The 25,000-nt window shown below is 39.2% G+C and overlaps 1 protein-coding gene across 1 annotated transcript in view; it reads left to right on the forward strand.

The window, feature by feature from the left end:
• Positions 1–25,000, forward strand: part of SLC35F1 (solute carrier family 35 member F1) — a 225,411-nt gene that overhangs the window by 110,552 nt on the left and 89,859 nt on the right. The window contains exon 2 of the mRNA XM_038131759.1: positions 18,424–18,599. Within this exon, the coding sequence (XP_037987687.1) occupies positions 18,424–18,599 (176 nt within the window). The remainder of the gene's footprint in view (positions 1–18,423; positions 18,600–25,000) is intronic.

Here is a 25,000-nt window from a genome sequence, read left to right on the forward strand (position 1 = left end):
CTAAAAGAAAGAACATTTTATAGTGAAAGGCTTGGCCTGCTTAATTAAACAAACATAAGATTAGAAAGTGACTTGATAGAATTTTGTATGTGTTGAACAAAAATTGGTAATAGAGCATCAGGAAGCAGTAGCAGAGTGAAAGCTGATGCTACCTAAATTCCTCTTTGCAATAATAGACTCAGATTTTAGTAGTTAGGTAATTAATCTCTGGAGCAACTTGCCAAGATTCCCAAGTCTCTCCATTGCAGAACAACGGACAGTATTGGATACCTCTATAAAATACATACTCTGATTCCAACAGACATTAATTTTGAGATGTCCTGTGGTCTGTCTTATGCTGGAGGTAAAAGTAAATGGACATATGGATCCCTGATGACGTTATAGTTTACTATATCTGTGTTCTTTTGTTGGAACTTGCACCTCAACCCAATATAATGCAAAAAAAAAAAGTGTAAAAGAGAGAAAAAAGAAAATAGATTGAATACCTGCAATAATTGTATTAATTTCAATCTTCATTTCAAACATGTTAGCTGTCACTGTAACAGACAGCTTCACTGGAAGAAACTTTATTTGCAAAGAATTGTTCTGCAGTAGCTTCCTAACCAGAAGCAGCTTAGCCAGGATGCCAGGTCATGCCAAACACAACTGGTTACAGGGTCAGCCAGCTGCTGGTCCCTCATAAAACTCTTCTGATAAAGTGATTTTTATTCAATGTAGTTTGAGCTTTATTTCTGATTTATCAGCTAAACTTATAGTTTGTGGATAATTTTTTTTTCTTTTTCCCATTTTAACTTCTTTTCATACAGCAGGTAGCTGACAAAAGCCATAATATGACCTGGCTGTAGAAAGTTGAACTACAAAAATTCATGCTAGGTTCAATAAAGTTCAAATAAGCTTTCCTTGAAGCAACTTAATTAGGAATCTGATGGGTTCCCATGCCCTGAAGTCAAATAAAACTGGATGTCTTTCTGAAAGAGGATTTTGTGCAAGAAGTGCTGATTTCAGTTCTAGAGTTGCTCTATGGAATATTTTGGTGTGTGATATCCAAGGTTAGATTGCATGAATGGATTGTTTCCATTTAATTATAATATCATAGCATGTAAAGTACTAAGCTGTGTATTTTTCTAAATACCCTGGACTGCTCGAGTTAACTGTTTGATGTGAAGCTGCCTGAATTTTAGAACTGAGATCAAAAGAATTTTGTTGGAAAAAAATTCAGAAACTCAAACAGATTTCTGAAATAGGAAACAGCTTTTTATGAAAAAAACAAGTGGAGGTTGCCTTCTGTCTTGTCTACATCTATGCTGTGATAGTTCACTCTTCTCTTAAGTGATCCAAGAATTAAATAATGAACATTAAAAGCTCTGAGATAATAGGTGCAGTGAGGTGAGTTTGAAGGCTTTCACTTAGCATATAGCCAGGGAAATCTTCTGAGATATGAAAATATGAAAATGTTAGGTTTTATGAATAGATTTAGATTTAGCAGATCTATGAATAACTTTTTTTCTTTTTTTCTGTGGGAGTTTCTTCTCAAATTGTGAACCTTGCATACTTTGGGTATGAAATTGCACCTGATTTTTGTTTGCTTGATAATGAAACAAAAAAACACTTACCTTGGCAGTCTGTGTCGCCATTTTCTCCAGGATATTCACAATGACAAGAAAAATATTTGGCTGCTGAGACTTTCAACCTGACTCAGATTTCACTTTAAAGAATCTGGTTTTCTCTGTGTCCTTTTTCAATTGATTGAAGTAAGAAATAAAGACATAACAAGTTCACCTCTAGTGAGACTGGACATGCCATCATTGAATTTTCCACAACTTACATTCTGACTCCAGTAGCTTTATATTTGTGAGAAAAAAACAAAAATAAAAATTTGCCTTTAAAATCCCCTGTGTATAGATCACAATTGTAACTGTCATACTTGCATCACAAAATAGGATCATACTATGGTTTGGGTTGGAAGGGACCTTTAAAGCTTATTTAGTCCAACCCATCTGCAATGAGCAGGGCAGTCTTCAACTAGACCAGGTTGCTCAGAGCCTCATCCAGCCTGATCTTGAATGTTTCCAGGGATGAAGCTGGTACCACCTTTCTGGGTAGCCTGTTCCAGTATTTAGTCTGGATATCCCCATTCTAGTTTAAAACCATTAACCTGTCTCAACAGGCCAGTTATCTGCAGAAGAAGTATAGCAAGATAGAGGTTTCCTTTTGAAACAAAACCAGTCTAAATTGTATTCAGTTTCTGTCCTGCAACACTGGGAGGAGGATGGAAGAGATTAAAAGAATGGACAAAAGAGGAGGCTGGAGCTGAATGGACATAAGTTTTAAATGTGTGATGATCTTCATCTGGTTTGATGAGAACTGTTTCTTCAGTCAGGAGCAAGAGGGAATGGGATTGTGAGGTTCAGCCTAAGCTGTGTCAGCAAAACTGTAGAAGAAAAGCACAAAGCTTCAGGAAACTGAAAATCAATATATCCAGGCAATGAAAGCATTTTTATTACAAAGAACCAAAAGGTGTCACACAACAAAAGGTTTGCTGAAAATGGAAAAGAGAAAAGTGTAAGGCGTCAGCTTTCCCAAGTAAAAAATAAATTGCCATTACAAAGAGACAACACAATATAGTTTTTGCAGGATAAGAAGGTCTTGCCTTCAAGGAGCTAGAAGGGGTGAAACCTCCAACACTGGAAGGCATCTTCCATTGGGTTTTTTTTGTGGAGACTATTTTTGTGTTGTTCCTCTGTTCCTATTCTGCTTCCTACATAAAGGTTTTCTGGTAGGCTTATTTAATAAAGGCTCATTTAATATAGAAAGGAGTCTTTTCCCTGAGATTTTTTGACCTGAACAGACACAACAGTGGAGAATAAATTGAGGCAGAGAGAGCTAAAGATATCCATGGGAGGTCTGTGGTAGAACTGGGACTAGGTATGCTGAAAGAACCCCACAGTTATAGACCCCTGCCTGCTTTTCCTGATCCCCACTGCAAGGGTAGGTAAGACTTCTGGACCAAAGCCCATAGTTTCCATCCCACAAGCCATCCTGGATTACTGAAGTGCTTTATCTGTCTGACCTTGCAGAAATAATCAGACACAGTAGAAAGTCTAACAAGTAATTGCCACTTGCCACAGGGTCAGAAGGTGCAGGGTTGCTGGGTTTTTTTAACTGCTTGACTCTGATATGAAACAAGCTCAGCAGACAGCGTGGCCTCAGCATGGTTGCTGCTGCTACAATTTCCATGTTCCTGGTGTTGGGCACCAGCAGAGGGATGGCAGAAGTGTCTTAAGGTGAGACAAGAGGTGCAACAAGATCTTCTCCACTCCTGGAGTGGAGAACCCACTCCTGGTGGGTTGACCTTGTCTGGCTGACAGGTGCCCACCAAGCTGCTCTTTCACTCCTTCTTTTCAGCAGTTCAAGGGGAGAAAGTGAGATAAAAAATTCATGGGTTGAGACAAAGGTAGGTAATTTATCCCAGCCAGATCCAGGATGAACCCCAAGGACTCTGTAGGCAGGTTGTTCTCATCTTAGCTATTTCTCCCCCTTCTCTCAACAGCGCCAATTCCCAACTATTCTCATTTCCAGACATTTCTTCTGAAATACAGCCATGCACCCTCCCAGCTGTGTAGTTCAGGAATGCCCTAAACATTCATTAGACTAACCCAAAGATTAAGCTAGCAATTTAGCAAAGATTAAACAAGTGATTACTTTGATGTTTCTCATTGATTTGATCTCTCCCTGTGCTCAGTCAGCAGCTCCTCAGCACCCCAAGCAGTCCCATCTCCATCTTTGGGTATGAAATGTTTTGAGCAGGCTGTGCAGACAAATTAGTATGTCTCTTATTGCATAAATCTGTATTATCTTCATTTTCTCAGAATGTCATCTGCGCAGAGCTGTAAAATCAATGACCTTTGTACAAGGCTTGTGTTGAAATTAATGTTACTGTTGTTATTGCTTCCTTCTCAAAGTTTTGTTGTAGTTTGTTCCACAGTGTAAATTGGTTTTTTAATTCTGATCTCTGACTATGAAAAGACATTGTTCATTCTGCTATGAATGCTCTTTCTTGAACTGAAATACTCTTCTTGAAGTAATGGTTTCTGAAGCCACAGGTCTTGAACTGTTTTAAACTAGAAGAGGATAAATTGCTGATATAATAAGTCTTCCTAATATCTGATTTCCATAGTTTGATGAATTTCAATATAGAATGTTTCATTAATATTATATGAAGAAGTGAGTTGCAGGCAGATTAAGTGGTTGACACAGGTACTAAATAATAAAAGCATATAAATTAAATTCAAGCACACAATTAATTACAAGATTAATCTGTTCTTATCTGGTCCCATGATATCTCTCAACTATTTCTGCATATTCATAATCATGTTAGTTAAGCTTGAAATTATTTTTAATAAATATATTTATATGTAACCTTTACATGATACTGATGACATTCTGTACCTCATGTAGTTGCACAGTGCAAGCAGGTAAAGTGTGATACTTCCCAATAGCATAAACTGTGAACTAGCAAAAAATGGTGTCTGGGTCTCAGATTGCTGTCCTGTTTGAAGGGCCATATACTGCCCACCTGTGCATGCAGTAAGGAAGGTGTAGCAGCAATGTGACATGATTTGATACCAAAATTTTCTCATTGACTGCCGCTGTTTTGTTCAGATAATTTCCCCTGTAAGGCCTTCTAATGTCTGTCCAGGTGCTTGGCCTAGTAATCAGACTTAGGGAGCAATGGAAAAATATTCACTAGGAGAAGAATCATCCTTATCAATTTCATTTGAACATTTGAAGGGCCACTGTCCTGCCAAATTTGGTTTTGGCTAGTAAAGATATTTTTGCATCTGCAAACAGCCTTCTATGATGTCCTTTCCATCTGTCTTCCCAAGATAATAAATCATGACAAAGAACATGTTAGGAACATTAATCCACAATGCCAGAGGTTTATGTCCAAAAAAGTGACAGAGAAGTCCTGTAACTTTACTTGAATAAAGGGACAGATCATGGGGCATTCCTAATGGTCTGTGAAATTGTTGGGTGACACAGCCCCAGTTTTATCCTTTGTTCGGTTCCCAGCCCCATCACCCTGTTCCTTTTCCCCACTGGCTGAGGTACTCGAAAAGCACAGGCTTCCCGAGTTGCCTACTCTGTGCTCCCCTCTAATATGCACCCCTCTTCTATATAAAAGAAAGAAAGAAAAAGCTATTCATAATTCTAGTAAGTCTTTGTTCTTTTTCTTTAGGTTCAGAGATGTAACGTGGCCTTGGCTGAACAACAGTCCATGTTGATTAGTAACATTTTCCAGAGCTAATAGTTTCTTCTGTTACTTCTCTATAAGTACCTTGGCCCATCTACAAGCAGATTAACGCAGTCTGTTTGTAAAGACATGTTATTCCTTTCAGACAGAATCTGAAGAAGCAGAATGACATCCTTATTGATAAATCATGGTATGGTATTTCACAAGTATCACCAACTTTTCAGTCTTGTCTGTATTTCCCTGCTCCCACTTGGACAGGCCACTGGGATGTTAAACTTCCAGCAAAATTTTCATGGGGGAAACAGGAGTGAGGTCAGTGGCCTTAGGAAAGCTCACTCCAAAGTCCTCACTCCTCAGTCCAGCAAGCCCTGTCATGGCCTGTTGCACATGATTGACTCATATATAACCGTGGATGATCCATGTGCTCAAACTGAGCTTTACAAACAAGAGCATTTTACTTATACAAACTAATTTAATTCAAACTGAATTAAATTTTAGTTTATTCCATAAGTAAACGAAGGCAGTATATCAAAAGGTAGTATTTTACACCTCTGAAGTATTCAGATACTTTACAGCCCTGCATGGCCCTTGTCAGATAGTCCCTTCCACACGTAAATTAAGCAGTGCATGTTGCTCAAAAGCAGCATGTAAGATATCTGCAGTCATGTTGCAGGATGGCGCACATGAACATAAGCACTTAGCCCAGCTGTGCACTGTACATGATGGGTGTGTCACTTCATTCACTTATGCAGCTATGAGAGAATTTATGGCTTTTCTCAACTTGTCTTATTTCTTACTAGGAAGAATAAAAAGTCATCAATGGGAAAGGTAATGCATATCATTACAGTGAAATCCAATGTAATGGCTAACTTCAATTCCAAAAGGCAAGGAAATGGAGAGCTATGACTGGGATTTTGTCCTTCAGTTATAACTACAGCCTCAGATGCCTTTCAGAAGGGTGATTTTTGCAGAGCAGATGCTATTGAGTAACATGGAAATTCTTCCTAATCTTTTTAATGTTAATGATAGGTTTATGCATGTATTTTTATAACAGTAGCAGTCTAAATCTTTAAAGCAAAGTGTCACAAATGTCATGCTTACCCAGAATATAATTTCATCCCTGATTTTTCCTCACACTTTTCAACTGTCAGATTGACCCGCTGCTCTCTGTGCTGCAAGCACAGATGTGAATCACACTGGGAGGGGAAATAAAATAAACTTGCCAGCTGAAGGTTATGACCACACTTGTATATGGCTGAGAGGCAAAAGGTCCTGTGTGTCCTCTGGTTCTCCTGGGTCAGGGTGTGTTTTGCCCTGCATATGGGAAGGAGATGATGGCACATCAGCTGCACACACTGAGGACACCGTCAGTGGCCTGGTTACAGCCTGCTCATTGCCTTTGCATGACTCCACAGTTCAGTGTTGGCAAGGCGAAATTGTACCCACTCAGAAAATCTTTTACGTGATTGAGTTTTCTTTTCTTTTTTTGCATATCTGAAATTTAGATGCTACTATTGTGAAGAAATTGCAATAAAGCAACCTGGAAGGCAGGGAGCAATGCTCTGTCAAATGTCACTTGGTTTATTTCCTTCAAGCAGACTTTACAGCTCCCATTTTTTCGCAGTTTTCATTTTAATTTAAGTGATTCATCACTGTCCTTCTGGAGGTCATCAGTGACTTTGGTCATACACTGGGCACTGCAGCAGGTCCCTGTAGGCCAGGAATTTCTCTGTCTTGACTCTCAAAATCTGCAGCTGGTGACTTCCCAGACCACTTACAGTTTATTTATTTTTATTTATTTCAAACACCTTGCAGTTCTGAATTCTAATAAAACAGGAAAAATTAGATCAGTGGCTTTATGTTTTTTCAGCTGAGCCTGTCCCATCATTGTGTGTCAGGTCTGTAGTGAATTTACAGTGCTGACAGAGGCAGTCATGCTGTTTCACCAATTGAAAGGAAAAGAGGAAGGGAGAGATTTATCTTGGAGCCTAAGGGTAGAGCAGTAAACCAGAACCACCACACTCATTCCTAAAAGTGAAGAACTTAGTGTTGTTGGACTTTTCATTTAGCAAGAGTTGAATTTTCACCAGTTGTAATTTCCACTTATAATGTTTTTTTTTCTTTTTGAATTGTAAGCAGAATGCAGAAGAATACAGCTGCAGAAGTTTGGACCTCTTGTGTAGTTTTGGCTGAGTAATGATTTTATCGCTGCTGAGTATTGAACAAACAGCAAAAGCAAGGAAAAGAAGTACTTGCACTCCACCTCTCTGTAAGGCTGGTTTTGCTGTGCCCCCTTTCACCAAGTGCCTCCTTTCTTGCAAGACCCTTCTGTATCTTAGAAGTAGGAAGGCAGAGAGGACCTGTGAGAGCACCCCTGGGTTATTGCTGAATCAATTCTGGGCACCCACTTCAAAATGCCTTAGAGGGACCTTGCTTTCAGAAAGGACCAGTAGCAGACAGAGAAGAAAACTCAACACCTTTCAAGTTCTGCAAGTAGGGCACTCCCAGCTGGGCCAGGAAGGGTGTTGCCTGCTGAAACCCATCATTACTGTAGCCCTGGGCTAGTTACTGACCCAAACCAGGAATTCACTTTCCAGCTGTGCCTCTGCAATTTCTCTAGAGCCAGAGCACAAACTTCTCTTCCAGAAGGTTGCACCCAGCTCAGTAAGGCAGCCAAACTCTTAAATTGTTTGCCTAAGTGGCTTCAGAGGTCTTGTTCTGAGGACTTGCACTGACGTATTCTGCCTCCTGTGGTGTATCAACCACCAGATTAGTAGTAGATCTATTGAGGGTGTTTTCCTTCTTTCCATAATGAAGCTGTGCCACCCTGAAACTCGGTATGCAGGCTTCACAGGCGAGAATAGGATAGAGAAAGACACTCACCCAAAGGGGGAAAATCCTGGCCTCCATGCATTAAAGAACTGTTGGGAAAAAAAAAATGCATAAAACTTTAATGTCCTTGTGTTTGTCATAATAACCATGAGCAAGCAACTTTAAGTATTACTCCTGCTTGAGGGGCTGCAGAATGAGGTAGCAGCAATACAACCCACACAAGGGAAAAAGCAAAAGAAGGTCAGAGCCTTAAAGAGCTGAAGTTAGAATGAGCCACAGGCACATGAGCATCTCTCCTTTGAAGCAGATGGAGATTTGGGAAAGTGTTCAACGGCTTAGTGCTGTCCTTGATGAAATGCTAATGAGGGTATCCTTTGTCTTTCTGTACCAGGGGTGCAATCAAGAGGCCAATATTCAGGGGGCCAATTTAAGGACATTTTTCTTGAGGTTTCTTTTACATGCTTCAAGCATATAGATTATGGAGTAGAAACTCATTGTAAAAACAATGCAGACTTATGGGAATTGCATATGCCTCCTTGGGGAGAAAATGTCGCAGGTTTTTTTTTAATTCTGTAACAATTTTTAAGAGTTGCAGGGAAAAAAAAAAGTAACTGTTTTGTTCTGAAGTTTTAAATGTAGTTAGTTTTATCCAAGCAAAAGATTTTGCATAATCCAGGCAGATAAATTTGATTTTTAAATTAAATATTTATAATAGGTATTAAGTGCTCTCTAGAATGAAAAATCAGCCTTATTTATTTTGCAAATGCAGTGATATTAAAGAAAGGAAAAAAATTCTACTTCTTGTAATAATTGAATTAGTAGCTTTAGTTCTCCAAAAGCCAGCCATGATATTCATAGATGCATTTTTGCACTTCCAATATTAACCTTTTTTTGACCTCCAGTTTTACAAGTAAGCTATAATTTTTGTAGTTGCCTAATTGTAGATGAACAGTCAGTACACACATTTGCATATGCTTAGAGTTATGAATTTTATGGGGACAGAATCAGAAACAAATTTTGCCACTTTCAGGAGCACCAGGAAGAATCTGAAATCATCCATCATCCTGACTCACATACATACTATTTTCTAGGAACTCCAAGCCCATACTTCTGTGCTTCTGACAACACTGAATTAAGTCACAGTAGCATCTATCACTTGAGGAATCTTGAGTGATATGAGCTTGTTTTCCATCAGACCGTTCAATCGAGATTGGCTTATCAGTGGCAGGGGCATAGCAGGAGCTGTAATGCTTTTCATCTCCTCCTTTATCAACTGTCTCTCAATAGCTGTAAGAGTCCATAAACCCCCATCAGTTTAAACTGTATTAGCACTGTACCATAATGGCAAGAGAGCAGTAAGGAGTGATGTTGTACTACTTTGGGCACTGGTGAGCTATTTTTCTTGATGCTGGGAATCATCCAGGTCTATTACTGTAGGCTTTCAGCTCCTCTGAGAAAACTGGGAGCTGATGATGATCTTAACTGAACTGAAACTTTATAATTCTTTCTCATATTATCTAAAGATATTCATCACTGTATTTATAATGTCCTGAGCCTTAGGCGTAAAAAGCACTGCAAGTGAGATGAGCTAATGCAATTTGACAGTGAATTTCTTTTCTACAAGAAACAGAGAGCCATCAGTCCTTCCACATCCTCATTACTTTCAACATCTGAAAGCTCAGACTGGTGCATTTGGAAGAGAGTAAAGATAAATATCTATCTCAAAACCACATCTGTTTGTGTGCTTTATTCTTGAATGATAAAAATAACTGACGAGCAGCCCAATAACTGCCTTGATTTCATTGGCAAAAATGTGGTATTTTCAGTGGTTGTCACATGGATTTCTAGCTTGAGAAATTACAGCTCACTCTTAATACATAATTGAGTCTCTTACTCTATTTCTAAGACTGGAAATATCACTTTTGGATGAATTTTTGGATAATGATGGAAGAAGTTAGTCTTTCAAAAGTACCATATTCAGGAGTTGGTGTTTGTAACTAGTCTTGTAAGCTCTTGTATGAAAAGTTAATTCTGTAATTTAGTATTACAGTCTAGATCAAATATTTACATATTTATATATTTATATATCTTAATTTCTCTAGTCATACTTGGCTAGACAGTGAAATTTATAAAACTTTATGGACTGCAGCTAGCTTCAGCCAATTTATTTGACTGAAATAACCTGAAATACAATTCTTTTATCTCATGGTCATCTATAATTGTACTTTTGATTTCATCACAAAGATTGAAATATTTCCAGTCTATCCAGCGTAGGCTGAGAAGTTGCCAAGAACTGTATACGGAGTGACCATCATTCTTGAAGAGAAAAAGTCTCTGGGGCTCCAAGTCTGGTGGTTTTACCTGAAAAGGAACCAGGAAATTGCTGATTAAAGGGCAGATGGCTGTTTCAAAACCTAGGCATGTTTTTAGCATAAGCATGTTTTATTTTCTTTGTTAGCTCACTGGTAGGATGAAGATGATGATAAGAAAATTGTGCAATACACACGAACACACACACCCCATGCCTCCAATTTGCTTGTAAGGATTTAGCACTGGACTCCATCAAGAGAATAGCATGGGAGTTTTGTCACCATACTTTCCTTTGCTATCTTTAAACATATATCTTATTCAATAATCATAATTTAAAAAGAGTGCTTTCTTTGCACTTAGAGTCAGTGCAGCAGGTGTATCAACAGTATATAGTTAACTATTAAGTACAGGGATATGTTTTATCTGTGTAAGAATAGTCTTCTAAAAAGATTCCAGAAAATTCCAGTTACTAAAGTGCTGTAAAGCACAATAACTATGAGCATGTTTGTGTGTGAAGTTGGTGTTATAAGCATATTGTAAATTAAACCCATTTTCAAGAATTGCTATAACTGCCAATATAGAAGAATTGGGACATTTGTGAGGTAAAAGCTCATCTTAAGAAACTGCTTCAGAGACTCCCAAGGCTTGCTGAATGAGATTCTGCTTTGTTTTCATCCAAAGTCAACAATCTTGGCTGGTCCCTCAAGCTATCACAGAAAAGCAGAAGAGCCTGAGTCTGCTACAGCTTTGAGTCAGATGTACTTACACCTTGATTTTAAGTGATGTCTCCAAAAGGCTCTTAAAATCAAGGCCAGTTGTATTTGAATACAAATTAGAACCTTAATGTCTTGAGTAGAAAAACCTCAAAGCAACTAGGAAAACGAAAACGCAAGGGATAAGAAACTTGGGCAGCTCTCCCCATGCCCAGGGTGTCCTTCCAGCCAAGGCAGTGGCTGCTGGGGCTTCTTCAGCTCTAGGGAAGTGCTGACTGTGTGTCCAGGTCTGGCTGTCCCTCTGCTGCCCCTCAGGGCTGTCCCTTGGATGCTGCAATGAGGTGCTGGGCCCTGCTGAGGAAAGAAGCTGTGGAGCTTGACCCAGAGCTGCAGTGCAAGTGACAAGTCGATGGGGAGGTGGAAAGAGAGGATGATGAGAACGAGGAGGTGCAGACTCTCCTCCTACCCCCAGCTTATGGCACAGAGAGTTTCTTTTGAGTCTCAGTGGGAGCTTGAGGTAGTCTGCAACTCACTGTGTGGAAAATTCATCCTTTGTAGAAAAAACATCCTTGGTGTTGCATGGGTTTCTCTCTCTGATTTGTCAGTTAATATTAGTGTTCTTTGCATTTTAATGCATTGTGTGGCTTTAGTTGGGATCCAGACTTTGGTATTTCACTGTTCAGCAATGGCTTGATACTTATATTCTGGAAATATTTTACGTCAGTTTGTTCTTCCTTGCCAGAAATATTAAAAGTGTTTTTTATTCAGACCTACGAACCCACTGTATTTTCTTGAGACGTCATCTAGAATGATTGCAGGGAATGTAGACTATGGGAGTAGTTGACCAATAGAACACCATGGCACAGCAGCCCATGATGTTATTGTCAGTATATGCATTGGGCGATATGGTTGCTATTAGTTGTGAACATTTAGTTATAGAGTATTGGGACTCTAGTTATAGAGTGTATGAGTCCATGTATTGGACTGCTTCTGTAAATTGCTCTAAAGCAGTGTACAGCAGCTTTGATGCATTACCTGAAGATACTTGCTGCAATCCTTACTTTTTTGAGAGGGGCAGAGAGAAGGGAAGGGTTGCATGTGCCGACTTGTAGAATTTCTCCCCTGTGTAACAGGCATGTCAGAATAATGGGAAAATAAGAAAAGACAAGTTTCCATGCAAAATTAGTGTAGAATCTTGTTCTCTAGATGCAATCAATTTCAGAGCATTGCAGGACTAATAGGAGACTTCATATGCTTCAGAGCTATTAGAAAATCTGCAGCTTTGGCTTTCAGAAGGAGCTCAGTTGATTGTCCAGAACAAATCTTGTTAATTTATTCTTTCACAAGCTGCCTCTGTCAGTGTTAAATGTGAACCACAAAATATGGAAGTAATGTCCGTGTCCTCATTAAGCAGCTATTCAAGTGGGGGATGGTGTGGGAACTTAGGAACTCAGCTGCAGTGGAAACAGTCACATTCCGCGATGGCGATGGTAGTTAGTATTTGTGATTTTGGCATGTCCTGTTCCTGTGTTTTCTATGGTGATATGCATCAACATTTCTACCAGATAAGGAGAATCTTAAAATAAGTTTCCACATCCACCTGTAAGCATTTAAATAAACTGACTGGATTTCTGCAGGATACAGGGGCATAACTTCAGCTTGCTTTGAATGAATGTGAAGTTTTTAAGACCTTGTTTTATTTCTCCTCACGCTTTTATAGAAACACAGTAAAATGCACTCAAGAGAAGAAGCTTGGCAGAATCACAGTGCTGTGACAGACATTATCAACTTCACTGTGGCATAGCAGTCATCAGTCTCTGAATGAAGTGTATCAGGTTTTTCATTTTTTAAATACACATTTGGAACATTTGGAGTGGTAACTTTGTGTTGCAGTCATTACGGCCCTGGAGAAAGCACAATCCTGCCTGCAGGCCCTTTCTAACAGTGCTGTAAGGCAGCCTTTACAGATGTGTTCCTCTAGTGAAATTTTGGCTCAGGAAACAGACTGCCAATCTCTTGTCTGCTGGAGCCTGTGGCATGCTGAAGGATTAACGCACCTCATGCTAGAGATTAAAAGTAGTGGTAGCCTCTGTTCTTTACCATCTGAGATACTCTAAAACTGATGCAGTGGAGTCTTAATAGTGGAAAGACACCAAATAAAGTGCAAAAGAGAGGAGGGAAAGCAGTTAAATTAAACTGACATGGAGAGTGCTTCAAAACGGGATTTAGTGTCAATGAAATAGGCCTGAATGTTTAAATCACTTGGCCACCCTCTGCATGTCACTGATTCTCCAGCATACAGCAGCTGTGATTGTGTGGCTCCTTCTCAGTGTTGCACTGCCTTGATTTTGTGTTGCAGAGAGTGTTTCTGTGTTCTGGGGAGGATATGGGAATGAACGAGAATTCAGAGCTAAATATTTTAACTTCATGTAAAATAATTACAGGATAACCTGCAGATAGCTGTTTAGCACACTTTATTACACCAGTGTGTATGTGCAAGGAACCAAGCACTAGCTCCAGAGTTCTTTGATATGAGAATGTCTGCCTTCAGAAGTTTGGCTTTGTCATGGCTGATAAAGGAGATACTCAAGTGACAGAAATTTCCATAAGCCTGGAGGAACAAGTGAAAAGGATGCCCAGCAGCTACCAGCCCAGACATTTAAACAGAATTAAACGGCTCCCAATGTAAAGATGAGGCTTTGTCTTCTGGCTCCACTTCCAAAGAGACAATAAAGTATTTTTAAAATTCTGTTAGTGTGCTGTGAAAAACCTACTTAGCAACATGATGCCTGGAGATTTAGGAGTAATTCTGACCTACTTCTCATTTCAAAATACCAGTCTGATCCTAGGTTAATGGTTGGACTAAATGACCTTTTCCAGCCTAAATGATTCAATGATTCTGTGCATTTATGAGATCCAAGCTTAACTACAAGCTGAAGATCTTTCCCTGTTTAAACTTGGTTTGAGAAAGTACTGTTGGTGTAACTGAGGGAAAATGGGATTTTTGAAGAATTGCTTTGTTTTGATTTAAATAGAATAAAAGTAGAGAAATAGAATAGCACTCAGCTGAAGAGAAATTTGATCCTGAAAGGCAGAAACCCTCACTTTTATAAAGCTTTTTGTAGCGAGACTCTCTTTTTGGTGTACTGTTTGAAGGCCATCAAACTACACAGCCTTTCTTCAAGATATGAATGAGTGTTGCTTCCTCAGTGAATGAATGTGCTACTGAAGCCAGCACGATTGACCAAAGGCTTAGGGAAGAAATCATCCTTTGTGCCAGCCTCTGAGTGGTGGAGCATATGAAAAGCAACCCAGAAAGTGTTGCAGATAGGAGCCATGTTGCATATTTCAACAGTATTATGATTTTTGGGGAAGATACTTATGAGTGCCAGAGATGACAGCACCGAGTTAGTGTCTTTTTATTTTGTCTAAAGGAAATAGTAGGTTTTCCACAGCCATTGAAATCTTCTTTTCAGTGTTTGCTTGCTGCTTCTTCCTAAAAAAGAATGGGTATGTTATTATTCTTATCCAGGTACTAAAGGCTCAGGAGTTAAGACTCTTGTTATATTAGATCACCGTTTGCAGGAAAAAAAAATTAAATACAGTTAATGTTACCAGCATTTTTTTGGTAAAATTCAGGTATCTTACATTGATTATTACGTTTATAAAAAATTGTATTTTTCTGTATTGCCACTGACATTGTCACCAATTTAAACAAGTAATTTAAGATTTGTTTCCACTTTTCTGTTTGGAGAGAGATGAGTTTTTCTCTTCCATTCAGCCCAGACAAAAATGAGCATTTTATTGATCTTGTGATTTGCTTTCTCTTACTTACTTTTCATTTCATTACTGTTTTCCATGATTATGGTTAATGTATCAGAGCCTACAGTGGTGAGAGAAGGGGAGGACACAAAACTTTCTGTGCCACTACTTGTCATTCATGTCTGTAATGGGCATATTGCTAGGTGTGGCAGGAGAGTTTAGTGTGGGCATGAGCACAAATCTTGTAAAATAGATCACCTTTGCTTCAAGTCTGAGCATTTAATGGGCACTTGAATTAGTTCTGCTTAAACATCTTACATGCTACTCTTTGCACTGATGAAATAAGAATAAAAGAATTGTATCTTTCTGTGTCATCCATCAACTGTGCAATGTTTAACTAAGTCTTGACTGGAAGAGAAGCACAACAGCTTGATTTCAGAATGAGTTTTCTTACATAATTAGAAGTACCAAATGTGTGCCAAAATCAGAGACAAGCAGTATGTGTGTACTCAGTATCATTTATGTAGTCAGTGTTTTGAAAGACAGTGATATTGATGGTACTACTTGGACACTCACAAAGTAGTTTTCTGCAGTTTTTGCATTCAGTTTTTCTTCTAAAAGACAATTTCTACTCAAAAGCGCTCTACAGAGATTTTACAGATTCAACCTTTACTTGCAGACTTGGAGGTGTTTAGGTTCACAGCCTTGACTTTTTGTCCATGAACTGAACTCCAATTACCCTTTGTGTTAATTGATGACTTCAATAGTACAATAGCAAGTGGGTTTTTGGACATATTTTGTAATTGACAGAAGACATAGAAATGTATTCTCAATGACTTTTCAGGAATAAGAGCATAAAATTTGAATTACCCTCTTGTTTATAAGTTTATGAAGTGTAAAATACAGAAGCTGAGGACAGGCTGTATGTGTGTGTATGTGTGTGTATATGCTGTAGACGTTGACTCTTTAGGAAAACTGCCACTTGTAGATGTGGTTGAGTGACTTGGCAAAGAACCAACTATGAAAAAACACGGTTGTTTTATAAATAGCAAAATAGCAGTGAGAGAATCAAAACATACACCAGAGAGGGCTACAGCTATCAAACACAGCTTTGAAATTTACCTGGTGTTTTTCAGGTTTTGTTGGTTGGATTTTTATACAAATGTCAGTACAGATTGGTCAGGTCTGGTGACACACCTGAACATAGAGAACTGAGCTGACAAATATGCCTTTTGTAAGAATCAAACTTATGTTGTAATATCAAACTTCCCACCACTCTGAAAAAATGTACCACTTAGTGTGGTTCCCAACAGCTAACAGCCCTAGGGAGCAAGAAATATGTTATTGTGAGAATCCTTTCCTGAGAGAGGGTGTGTTTAGCTTTATGTAAATCTAAGCAGGATCCAAGATGCTTCTCTTCAGAGCAGGTGCAGTCCCCCAGTGAATGTAATACAACTTTCACTCACAGGCACGGCCGAGATACAGGACACACCTGCATTTCATGTAAAGCTGGCAACCCATTTGCAAACATCTAATTTACTAATGAAATGAAACTATAGAAATGGCAGTCTGCAAGAGGACAGCCCTGCATGAAACTTAATTACAGAAGGATGTAGGAAACAATATCCAGCTAAATGAAGAACTGTAAACAAGATTAATATGTGGATTTAAATTGCAGTCAGTATTCAAATTTCCTATTCCATGTCAACAGCAGAGCAGGTAGCAGCAAGAACTAAGGATCAATAGTGTAGGCAGCATTTGCATCATGGTCTTGGATGTCCCCTCTGTTGAGTGTGTTTGTTTCCCTTAGTTGTGAATCACAGTAGAGTGAGTAGTGTGAAAGCAGAGGTAGCAGTAGTAGAGTCTTACTTGCTACTTCTCCAGCAGTCTCCCATCAAAACACGGGGTTTAGCACAATAAAGTTTGTTCTTTACTCTGTGTGTCAGGCTGTTTGTCAGCGAGGTATGTTAGCTGAATATAACTACCCAGCCTCCTGTGCTTTCCAGTGTCTCGTTGGTTAAATCATGCCATGACTGACACCGCAACGCATTAGTGGGAGGATTGTTTATGAGAAAAAGGGAAACGAGTTTGACACTTGAGTTTACCAAGTTGTGGGAGCACAGATGCTCATCACTGCCAAACACGCAGAGCTGAGGTCAGGGAAATCTGTCAGGGAAAGCAAAGCAGCCTTGAAGCAATATTTTTTTTTAACTGTCTGGCAGAGAACACACATGAAATACTGTTATAGCTGAGCAGGGTGCTGCCCTCCTTCCTCTACTCCCTTAGGACTGCCTAGTTCCCTTTCCTCATTCCAGGCTCAAATGAGACATTGCGGAACATGCTCCTCTCCTTCATGTCTTTCCCTAGGGAGCTCAGCCCCTCTTTTCTGGGGGTTGGTGACAGCAACGGTAGCAGTGGGCAGGGCTCAGACTAGATGTCCCCTTTGGATGCCCTTTTGCTCTCCCTGTCATTGTTTTTGCTTGCTTCTGTACCAGACCAACTTTTTGCTTTTCATTCTTCTGCATGGGAAGGTGTAGCTGTAGAGCAGGCCTGGTCATCATGAGAGTATTGACACATGGGGGACCTGGGAAAGCTCTTAAGGGTAATGAAAAAAAATACAGATATTCCTGTGTTGTGGGCATAGGAGAGCCTGTGCTAGAATTTGGAAAAGGAGGATTGCTTGGACTCAGTTGGGCTGTGTGGTTTGATAATAAATTCTACAAGAAGAGTAAAAGAGATGGAGGTATTTGGAGGGAAAAAGTCTTTCAGATATGGCAATTTCTGAAGTTAAGAGAAGAGTTTAGGCAGAGAGAGAGCATGCACAAAAGAAGAAACTATTTGAGACCTGTGGGGAAAGAGAATGGGGTTGTAATAGGAGAATGCAGAAGATACTGGAGATGAAAAATAAGAAAAACATATTAAAGCAAAAAGCCTAACCAGAAAGTATATATCTCACAACCAGAAGGAGACAGGAAGGGGAAAATTGGAATCTCCTGTTCCCATAAAGCAGAAGAGAAAGTAAGCAGTCGGAAAGATGAAAGAAAACATATTTGCATAGTAGATGGAAAGAATAGTTTATATGATGAAATGTATATTCATCTTGATGATGAAACATGATCCTTTCTCTTCATTTTCTCTTTGGCTGCTAAGTCCTGAAAGAGCTGTGTTTCCCACTGTGTCTGAATGATAACCCTGGGTCTTTCTGTTAAGGAGAATGCTCAAAGGAAGCAGTACTGTGTTTTGGTTTATTTAAATTATCATTTATCCTTTATGAAATGTGAAATGCAAAATTAAATGGTAGGGACGTGCCATCTGCTGTTGTTTAACATGTGAATAAAAGCTACTATGTTGGCACAATGTTTATGCTCATGATAAGAGCAGGAATAATGGAAATGTTATGTTGGCTATATCCAGCGGGTCCCCTCATTGAATGAAGCATCATGTTTCTTCCATGTCCCAGAAATGCTGAACATGATTCCTGGAGCAGGATGAGCATTTCCTCCTTAGTGAGGAGGCTGAGTGTTTTATGTCTGTTGTTCTCATTCCTTTCAGGGATCTCTTGCTGTCTGTGGCACTTGGCCAGGTACTCTCCCTCCTTATCTGTGGCATTGGTCTCACAAGCAAGTATCTGTCAGAAGACTTCCATGCCAACACACCTGTTTTTCAGAGCTTCCTCAATTATATCCTTCTGTTCTTGGTCTACACGACAACACTAGCCGTCAGACAAGGTGAGTGTCTCTCTGAAACTGTTTTATAGAAAGCAGGGGGAATAAAGGCTTCTGCAGAACAACAACAAGCAAGATGATTTAGACACATATCCCACTAACATTTGTTCCTTGTTTACATTACCTAGAAATACGTATTGGATGAACTGAAAAAAACACCAACAAATCTTCATTAGCAAAGAATGAATCATTAGATCTCAAGGACTGGGATGCTTCCTAAAAGCTAAAATAAACATCAGTAATTTTGAATTCTGATTGTTCTTGCCTTGCTGGGAAATACTAGTATGCTTTACATCTTACGTAGACTAAGGAAAGCTCAGATGCAAGCAAAGAAGAGCTTGATAGTTCTAGGTGCTGATCATGGCAATTGAGTAGTTCATTTACTAGACAGAAAGAAATAGCAGCCAGCTTTTAGCTGTTGGGAAGTAGGACATGAAGGGAGAGATTTTGGGGTGCTCTCTCTCTGGGGGGAGGTTTGGCCAGAGCAGCTCCATGGCCCTATCACTGCTTTGCCATGGGGCCTGTGTAAACAATCTGACCTCCAAAATGAGAAATGCATTACAGTATGCTTTGGTACTGTTTATCTAATGATGCTCTCTTTGGCAGTCTATATTTTTTAGGTGAGGTTGTGCCTTTCCTGCACATCCCTTCCCTTCTTTGAGATTTCATTTCTAGATGAGGTGTGGGAAATGAAAGCATTTAAGTACATTTCTGAGCCACTCTTCTTTTCTGTAATAAATTTATTTATTCACTTTCACAAAACACATAGATTAGAAGCTAAATAAAAGAGAAAAAATAGCATGTGTTCTCCTGACATAAGGAGGGTAGGGCTCTGTGGAGGATAACAACTACATTGAGCTGTGGTACATTTATCAGCATACTGAAAAGCTCATGTTTTCTTACAGGAACAATGATTTTTGGGGTCGTTCTTTGATCTTTTAATGTTTTGGGAACAACCCTGAAGCTCAAGTTCTTCACTCATAGTACAGTCTTGTGATACAATGCTGAAAGTGTTCCAAAGCAGCAAGGACTTAATTTCTATGCAAAAAATGAACAGTCAAAAAAATACCTCTGTACTCCAGCACAAAGCACTTAAGCATATTACAACATAAGTTTTATAAACATTGGTCTCCACTGGCATTTTGCAGAGGTGATAAAAGCCAATGTGCAAAGGAAATGTTGGCTCTTATATAAGGGGAGATTGCTCAGGCACTGTTTCACTGTCTTGGTATTTCAGTTTGTGTAGGGGGAAACATCACCACGTACTTTGCTCTGCCAAAGGTTTAAAATGTGTTATTAGTAGCAGCTTTCTGGAGAACTGTGTTTAAAAATAATTATTCTGAGTGTCGGATTGCCTAGTTGTTCACAAGCTCTGTCCCAGAAATGTCCCTCTGTGGACTGATTTAGATACTGTGGAAGGCAAGTCCCTATATGGACTCTTAAATAGATTTTACTTTTTTGAAAATGCTGGCTTGTGACAGGGTATACCCATATAGATACTGCATTCTGCTGTGCTTTACAGAGGCTCATTTGGAATAACGTTTGATGCCTGGTGTGTATTGTCATCTAAAAAATGCTATCAAACACTCTGCTTTACTCATATATAAATATGTTTTTAAAGGGTACTTTATAAATAATTTTCTGACTCTGTTTAAAAATATAGTGGTGGACTAAAGGGAGTTTGTCAGAAATATCTGTTGTGCCAATAGGATAGGTTTGGGAACTAAGTGGACAAGTGTTAGGAATATGTGGAAAATGTTTTCTGGACAAGTGAAAGGGGCTGGGGAAGGTGTTTGAAAAAGTCTGTTGTTGATTACAGACCATACAAACAACTGGGGCACATGTAAAGGGTACCAATGGAATTGTCTGGAAAAGGAGCTCTCAGAAAACCCCAAAAATGGTTTCATCCAAAAAAAGTCCAAAATAAAATTGGCTACAGAAGCTATGAAAGCAGTGATCCAGGCCTTCAGCATAACTTTCCTGCTGGATGGTGCAGCACTACACAGCCTATTTATTTACTCGGCATTCAATGTTGCCAGCTGACTGAGCCTGACATTGTCTTTTTGCTTGTGTATCTATTCAAATCCATTATCTGTGTTTGTTCCATTAAGGCAGTTTCTCTAGCAGCTCTAATCATGTGGCTTCATTAACAGATGGCAATCACATAATAATATTAATGATGATTCTGTTTTGAGTGCTGACATCATCAAAAAACTTTATTTTCAAGTATGTTTCTTCTCTATGAAAGCCTGAAAAATTTTTAAATCATTCTCTTTCTCCTTCTGGAATCAAATCATCATAAACTGATTTGTAGTAAAAAATAATTGCATCAGTTTGTCTTTTTCTTTCCTTGTTTTATAAATTCTTGGGATTTTTGAAGAAATTTAGTGTTTAAGGAGGTGTCACTTGAGGTAGACAAAAAAACCCCTGAATCACTCTAGGACTGAAAGCTATAATTTCCTCAAGATGTAAAGAGTTCCTCTTTCTTTAGAGGCTTCTTCCAAATTTTGATTTACTCTGGATGCCCTTTGACTTAGCTGTCCCTCGCTATTCTTATATACTCCCTGAGTGATAATGAAAAGGTAGAATTTGCACTGGTGTCTGAAAATCATCATTAGCAGATGATTAAAGCTCCGGAGCTTTTCTGGCTAAAGCCTTCTGCAGTGAATGCTCAGCTTCCAGCGGCTAAAGTTAGCCCAGGATCAGCAGCGTCCACTACATTTTTATATTGAGTTGGGGTTGTTTTCCAGAATAATTTTACCACAGCGCTCACTCTAATGGATACATAGATTAGGATTGTCAGCTTGCAATGAATCAACATATCATCAGATAGTGGAGAAGCAAAGTCCTGCAGGTGTCAGAATCTCTGAATTTTTAAAACTTCATTTCCATGTTAAAAAAACCAACCAAAAAAACCCCAACAAAACAGAACTCAAAAACCAAAACTAAATCCCAAAAAAAGAAAAGTTTCAAGGAGAAAAAGTAGACTCAATAGTTTTAAACAGTGAAGTCCATGCAAGTAAGGCTTTTCATCATCATTGCAACTTTGATCTCATGACTGGAAATAAAAAGTTAGAAAAGTATTGAAGGAGATCTGTTCTTGTGAGATTTTCATATGGGCCTTAAAACATGGATACCACTCAGGCACACATCATGAGAAAGTGGAAGAATTTGTCTAAACTTGGATTTTTCTGAGGAAAAATAAATCTGCCAAACATTTAACAGGTAACGAGGTCATTCTCAGTTCCTTCTCTTGAGGTAGCTTCCTCTCATGCCTGTTTTTTTCACAGCCAAAACTTGTGTTTGTCCATGGTAACACCTCTGAGAAGGTTTTAACACATATTATCTCACCTCAGTCTCCTAGTCAGCAGAGGACTCTGCTTAACTACAACATGTAGGGATACTTTTCTATATCCTCTGGGTCCTATGTCATTATTAGTGGGGAAAAGAAAAACCTTGGCTATCAGTGAGAAAAGCCTCAAATGGGTGAAAGGGAGGGATATCTCTCTATCTCTCTATCTGAGAGATAGAGCTGGTGGAGATTAGTTTTAGCACCTTAAAAAGCCGGAAGTGGGAAATTGTCCGTAGTGGACCAGAAGGTGTTAATTGCTGACAGCCAACATGGGAGCAAGCATCAGCAGCTTGCCACCAAAAACAAATGACTTCTAAAAGCCACGTCACATATGCTACAAATGAAAACAACACCTCTACTAGACATCATTAAAAACAGAAAAAAACCCCCCGAAACTGCTATTTTTTTTGTTATTCTGGAAAACAAGAAATGAGGGAGCAATGGAAGTCTCTTCTGAACAGATGAGAACCATAAAGCCTTGAGGGCCAGATTCTGTGTGAGTAGGGCTCCACATTGCAAGCTGTACCTTGAATTTTACAGCAACAAGTTACTGACTATTTTCAGCCCACCAGTACTAAGGGATGGCAATAATTTGCTAGTTCAGAAACATTTTATATGCATCTCTGTATGTCTGGATGAATTCTGCTTCTAGGCCAAGTGATGAGGTTGCATCATCTGTCAATAGAAATAGAGTTTTCCCTACAGTAACTGTAATGTCTTAGATTTGACATATAATTAAAGGTGATCTGTGCCCCTGAGTAAGCCAGAGAGTCTTGTGAGACTGGTAAGATTGCACACCTCTCACTGGTATATTATTTCTTTAAGCATTTCTGTCTCAGGGTGGTTTATGCCATTAGTATCTCAGCCACATGTAATTTCCGGATGTGCTGCTATCCAAATATGTATTTCCATTTAGATAATGGCACCCTCCCCAGCATCACTCCTACTTCACCAAAGTTGGCCAAACCCAGCTAATTGAAGGAAGATAGAGAGCCATAAAGGAGTTGCTTTTTTTCACTGCAGTGCTTGTCAGGTATTTATTGAATGACAGAAAGGGTAAATGTCTCTTTTACTTAATTCCATTCCACTAGTAAAGGTATATTAATACGAGGCTAGTATTATGCTCTTAACTTAGGTAGACGTAAGAAATTCTTACAAATTTCTTTAAAACCAACACCTTTTTTGTTGATTGCCAGTAAGAACAATCTTGTTTGTCTGGGAAACAAAGAAAGTATATTATTTAAGCTGATCAAACTATATTAGATATCATGTATTTTGGACAATATATGTTGTACCATTGAGATGAAATGTCCTCTGGAAAGGCATTGATCCTGTCAAAATTTCTTCTTCTGAGGATGACAGGGAGTGATTTTGACTAGAAAAGATCCATTTCATCACTTAGTTTCCTAAGCATACTCATGCCACTGCTGTAAAAAGAGCTTGGTTATCCCTCCAGTCCAATAAAATGTTCAAAGCTGCAGCCAAGTAGCTTTATTTCTCTATCTAGCTGTGATAGAGGGGGTCCTTGGATTCTCAAGGCAACAACTCAGCCCTCACTCTGGCCTGCAAACACGTGGCAGACACTGCAAGAAGATGTGACATTGCCCTTGAAGCACAGGGAAGGGCAAGTCCAGCTGGCCCATCTCTTTCATTTGACAAAGGTATGTAGAGATAGGACAGGGGGAAGTGGCTTTAAACTGAAAATAGGTTTAGATGCCCCATCCCTGGAAGTGTTCCAGGCTAGGCTGGATGGGGATCTGAGCAACCTGGTCTAGTGGAAGGTGTCCTTGCTCATGGCAGGGGTGTTGGAACTGGATGGTCTTCAAGGTCCTTTCCAACCCAAACCATTCTCTGATTCTATGATTCTCACAGGCCTCCCAGTGCAAGGGGCCATGATCATTCTGGGTTGGTGAAAATGAAACACAGCAGCAAATGTGGCTTGGAACCAGTGAAAAATAATGACCTTCAGGTCTTTGGTATTCTCATAGCAGCGCTGCAGAATCTCCCTGCTGTGTTACACATTGCTGCCTGCAATGTACTTTCTCCTAATTACTCTGGGCTTCTAATTAGGGATGCCAAACCGTGTGGGATATGTTTATTATGAAAATGGTCAGCCAAATAGTCCCTTTGTTTGGGATCTGAAGAGCCCTTTTCATACTGAGAGGGAATTCTGTACTTTAGAAGAAATAAAACTAGAATGCTGCCTATTTACAGACTCTTCAAATTGCAGAGATCTTTTTTTGTAATGTGCAATTTTCAGTTTTGGATAGCATGCTCAGAGGAGCAAGGATTATGATACGTTATGTATTTGGGATTTGCCTATCATATCATGGACAACACAGCAAGCTGGCTGGAAAAAAAACAGTGTGACTAGAGCCAGATTTCTGTTCAGTTCCATTTACATAATAATTGTGTTTGAATTTTCATTCTACTTCCAATTGAGTTTTTTAAATTTCCTGCTATAAAATGTTGACTGCTGCTGCTGCTGCTGAATGAGCCTTCATTTTTTTACTCTGTAGGTGATAACAATTCAGTGAGGTGTCAAACTTTTCCAGTATGTAAAGTTTTCATACAGAACCTTGGGAATTTTTCTTTATGATAGTTGCTCTAAACCACAGAATTTTCCTTCCCAGTCCAGTGAAGCCGTCTTGCATTCTTAGCCATAATACTAAAACAGATGCAATTTCAGCACAGTATGATTATTCCACATAGCTGGAAAGGCAGGGTGAAGAGGAAAAAAAAAAAAAAGATAGACCATGTTGGGGATACAAAGATGGGGTTAAAACCAATAGACTTGACCTCTGTCTTTTGCTCTGATTTGTTTGGCTGCTATTCCTAGCAGAGATGTTGGATGGTATTTTTTAATCCTCAAGGTTTTTTTTTCACTTTCAGCCGTTCTTGTTACACTGACCAGCAAACAGATGCTTTCTGCTTTGGCCCTGCTGCTCCTTTCCACCCACACAAAGGAGCAGGCATCTCAGGGCTTAGTCAATTTTCATTTCCATCATGTGTGCTTTGCTTTGCCAGCTGTTTAACAAGGTACAAATTAACA

Source organism: Motacilla alba, chromosome 3 (genome assembly GCF_015832195.1).
Source record: "Motacilla alba alba isolate MOTALB_02 chromosome 3, Motacilla_alba_V1.0_pri, whole genome shotgun sequence".
NCBI lineage: Eukaryota > Metazoa > Chordata > Aves > Passeriformes > Motacillidae > Motacilla > Motacilla alba.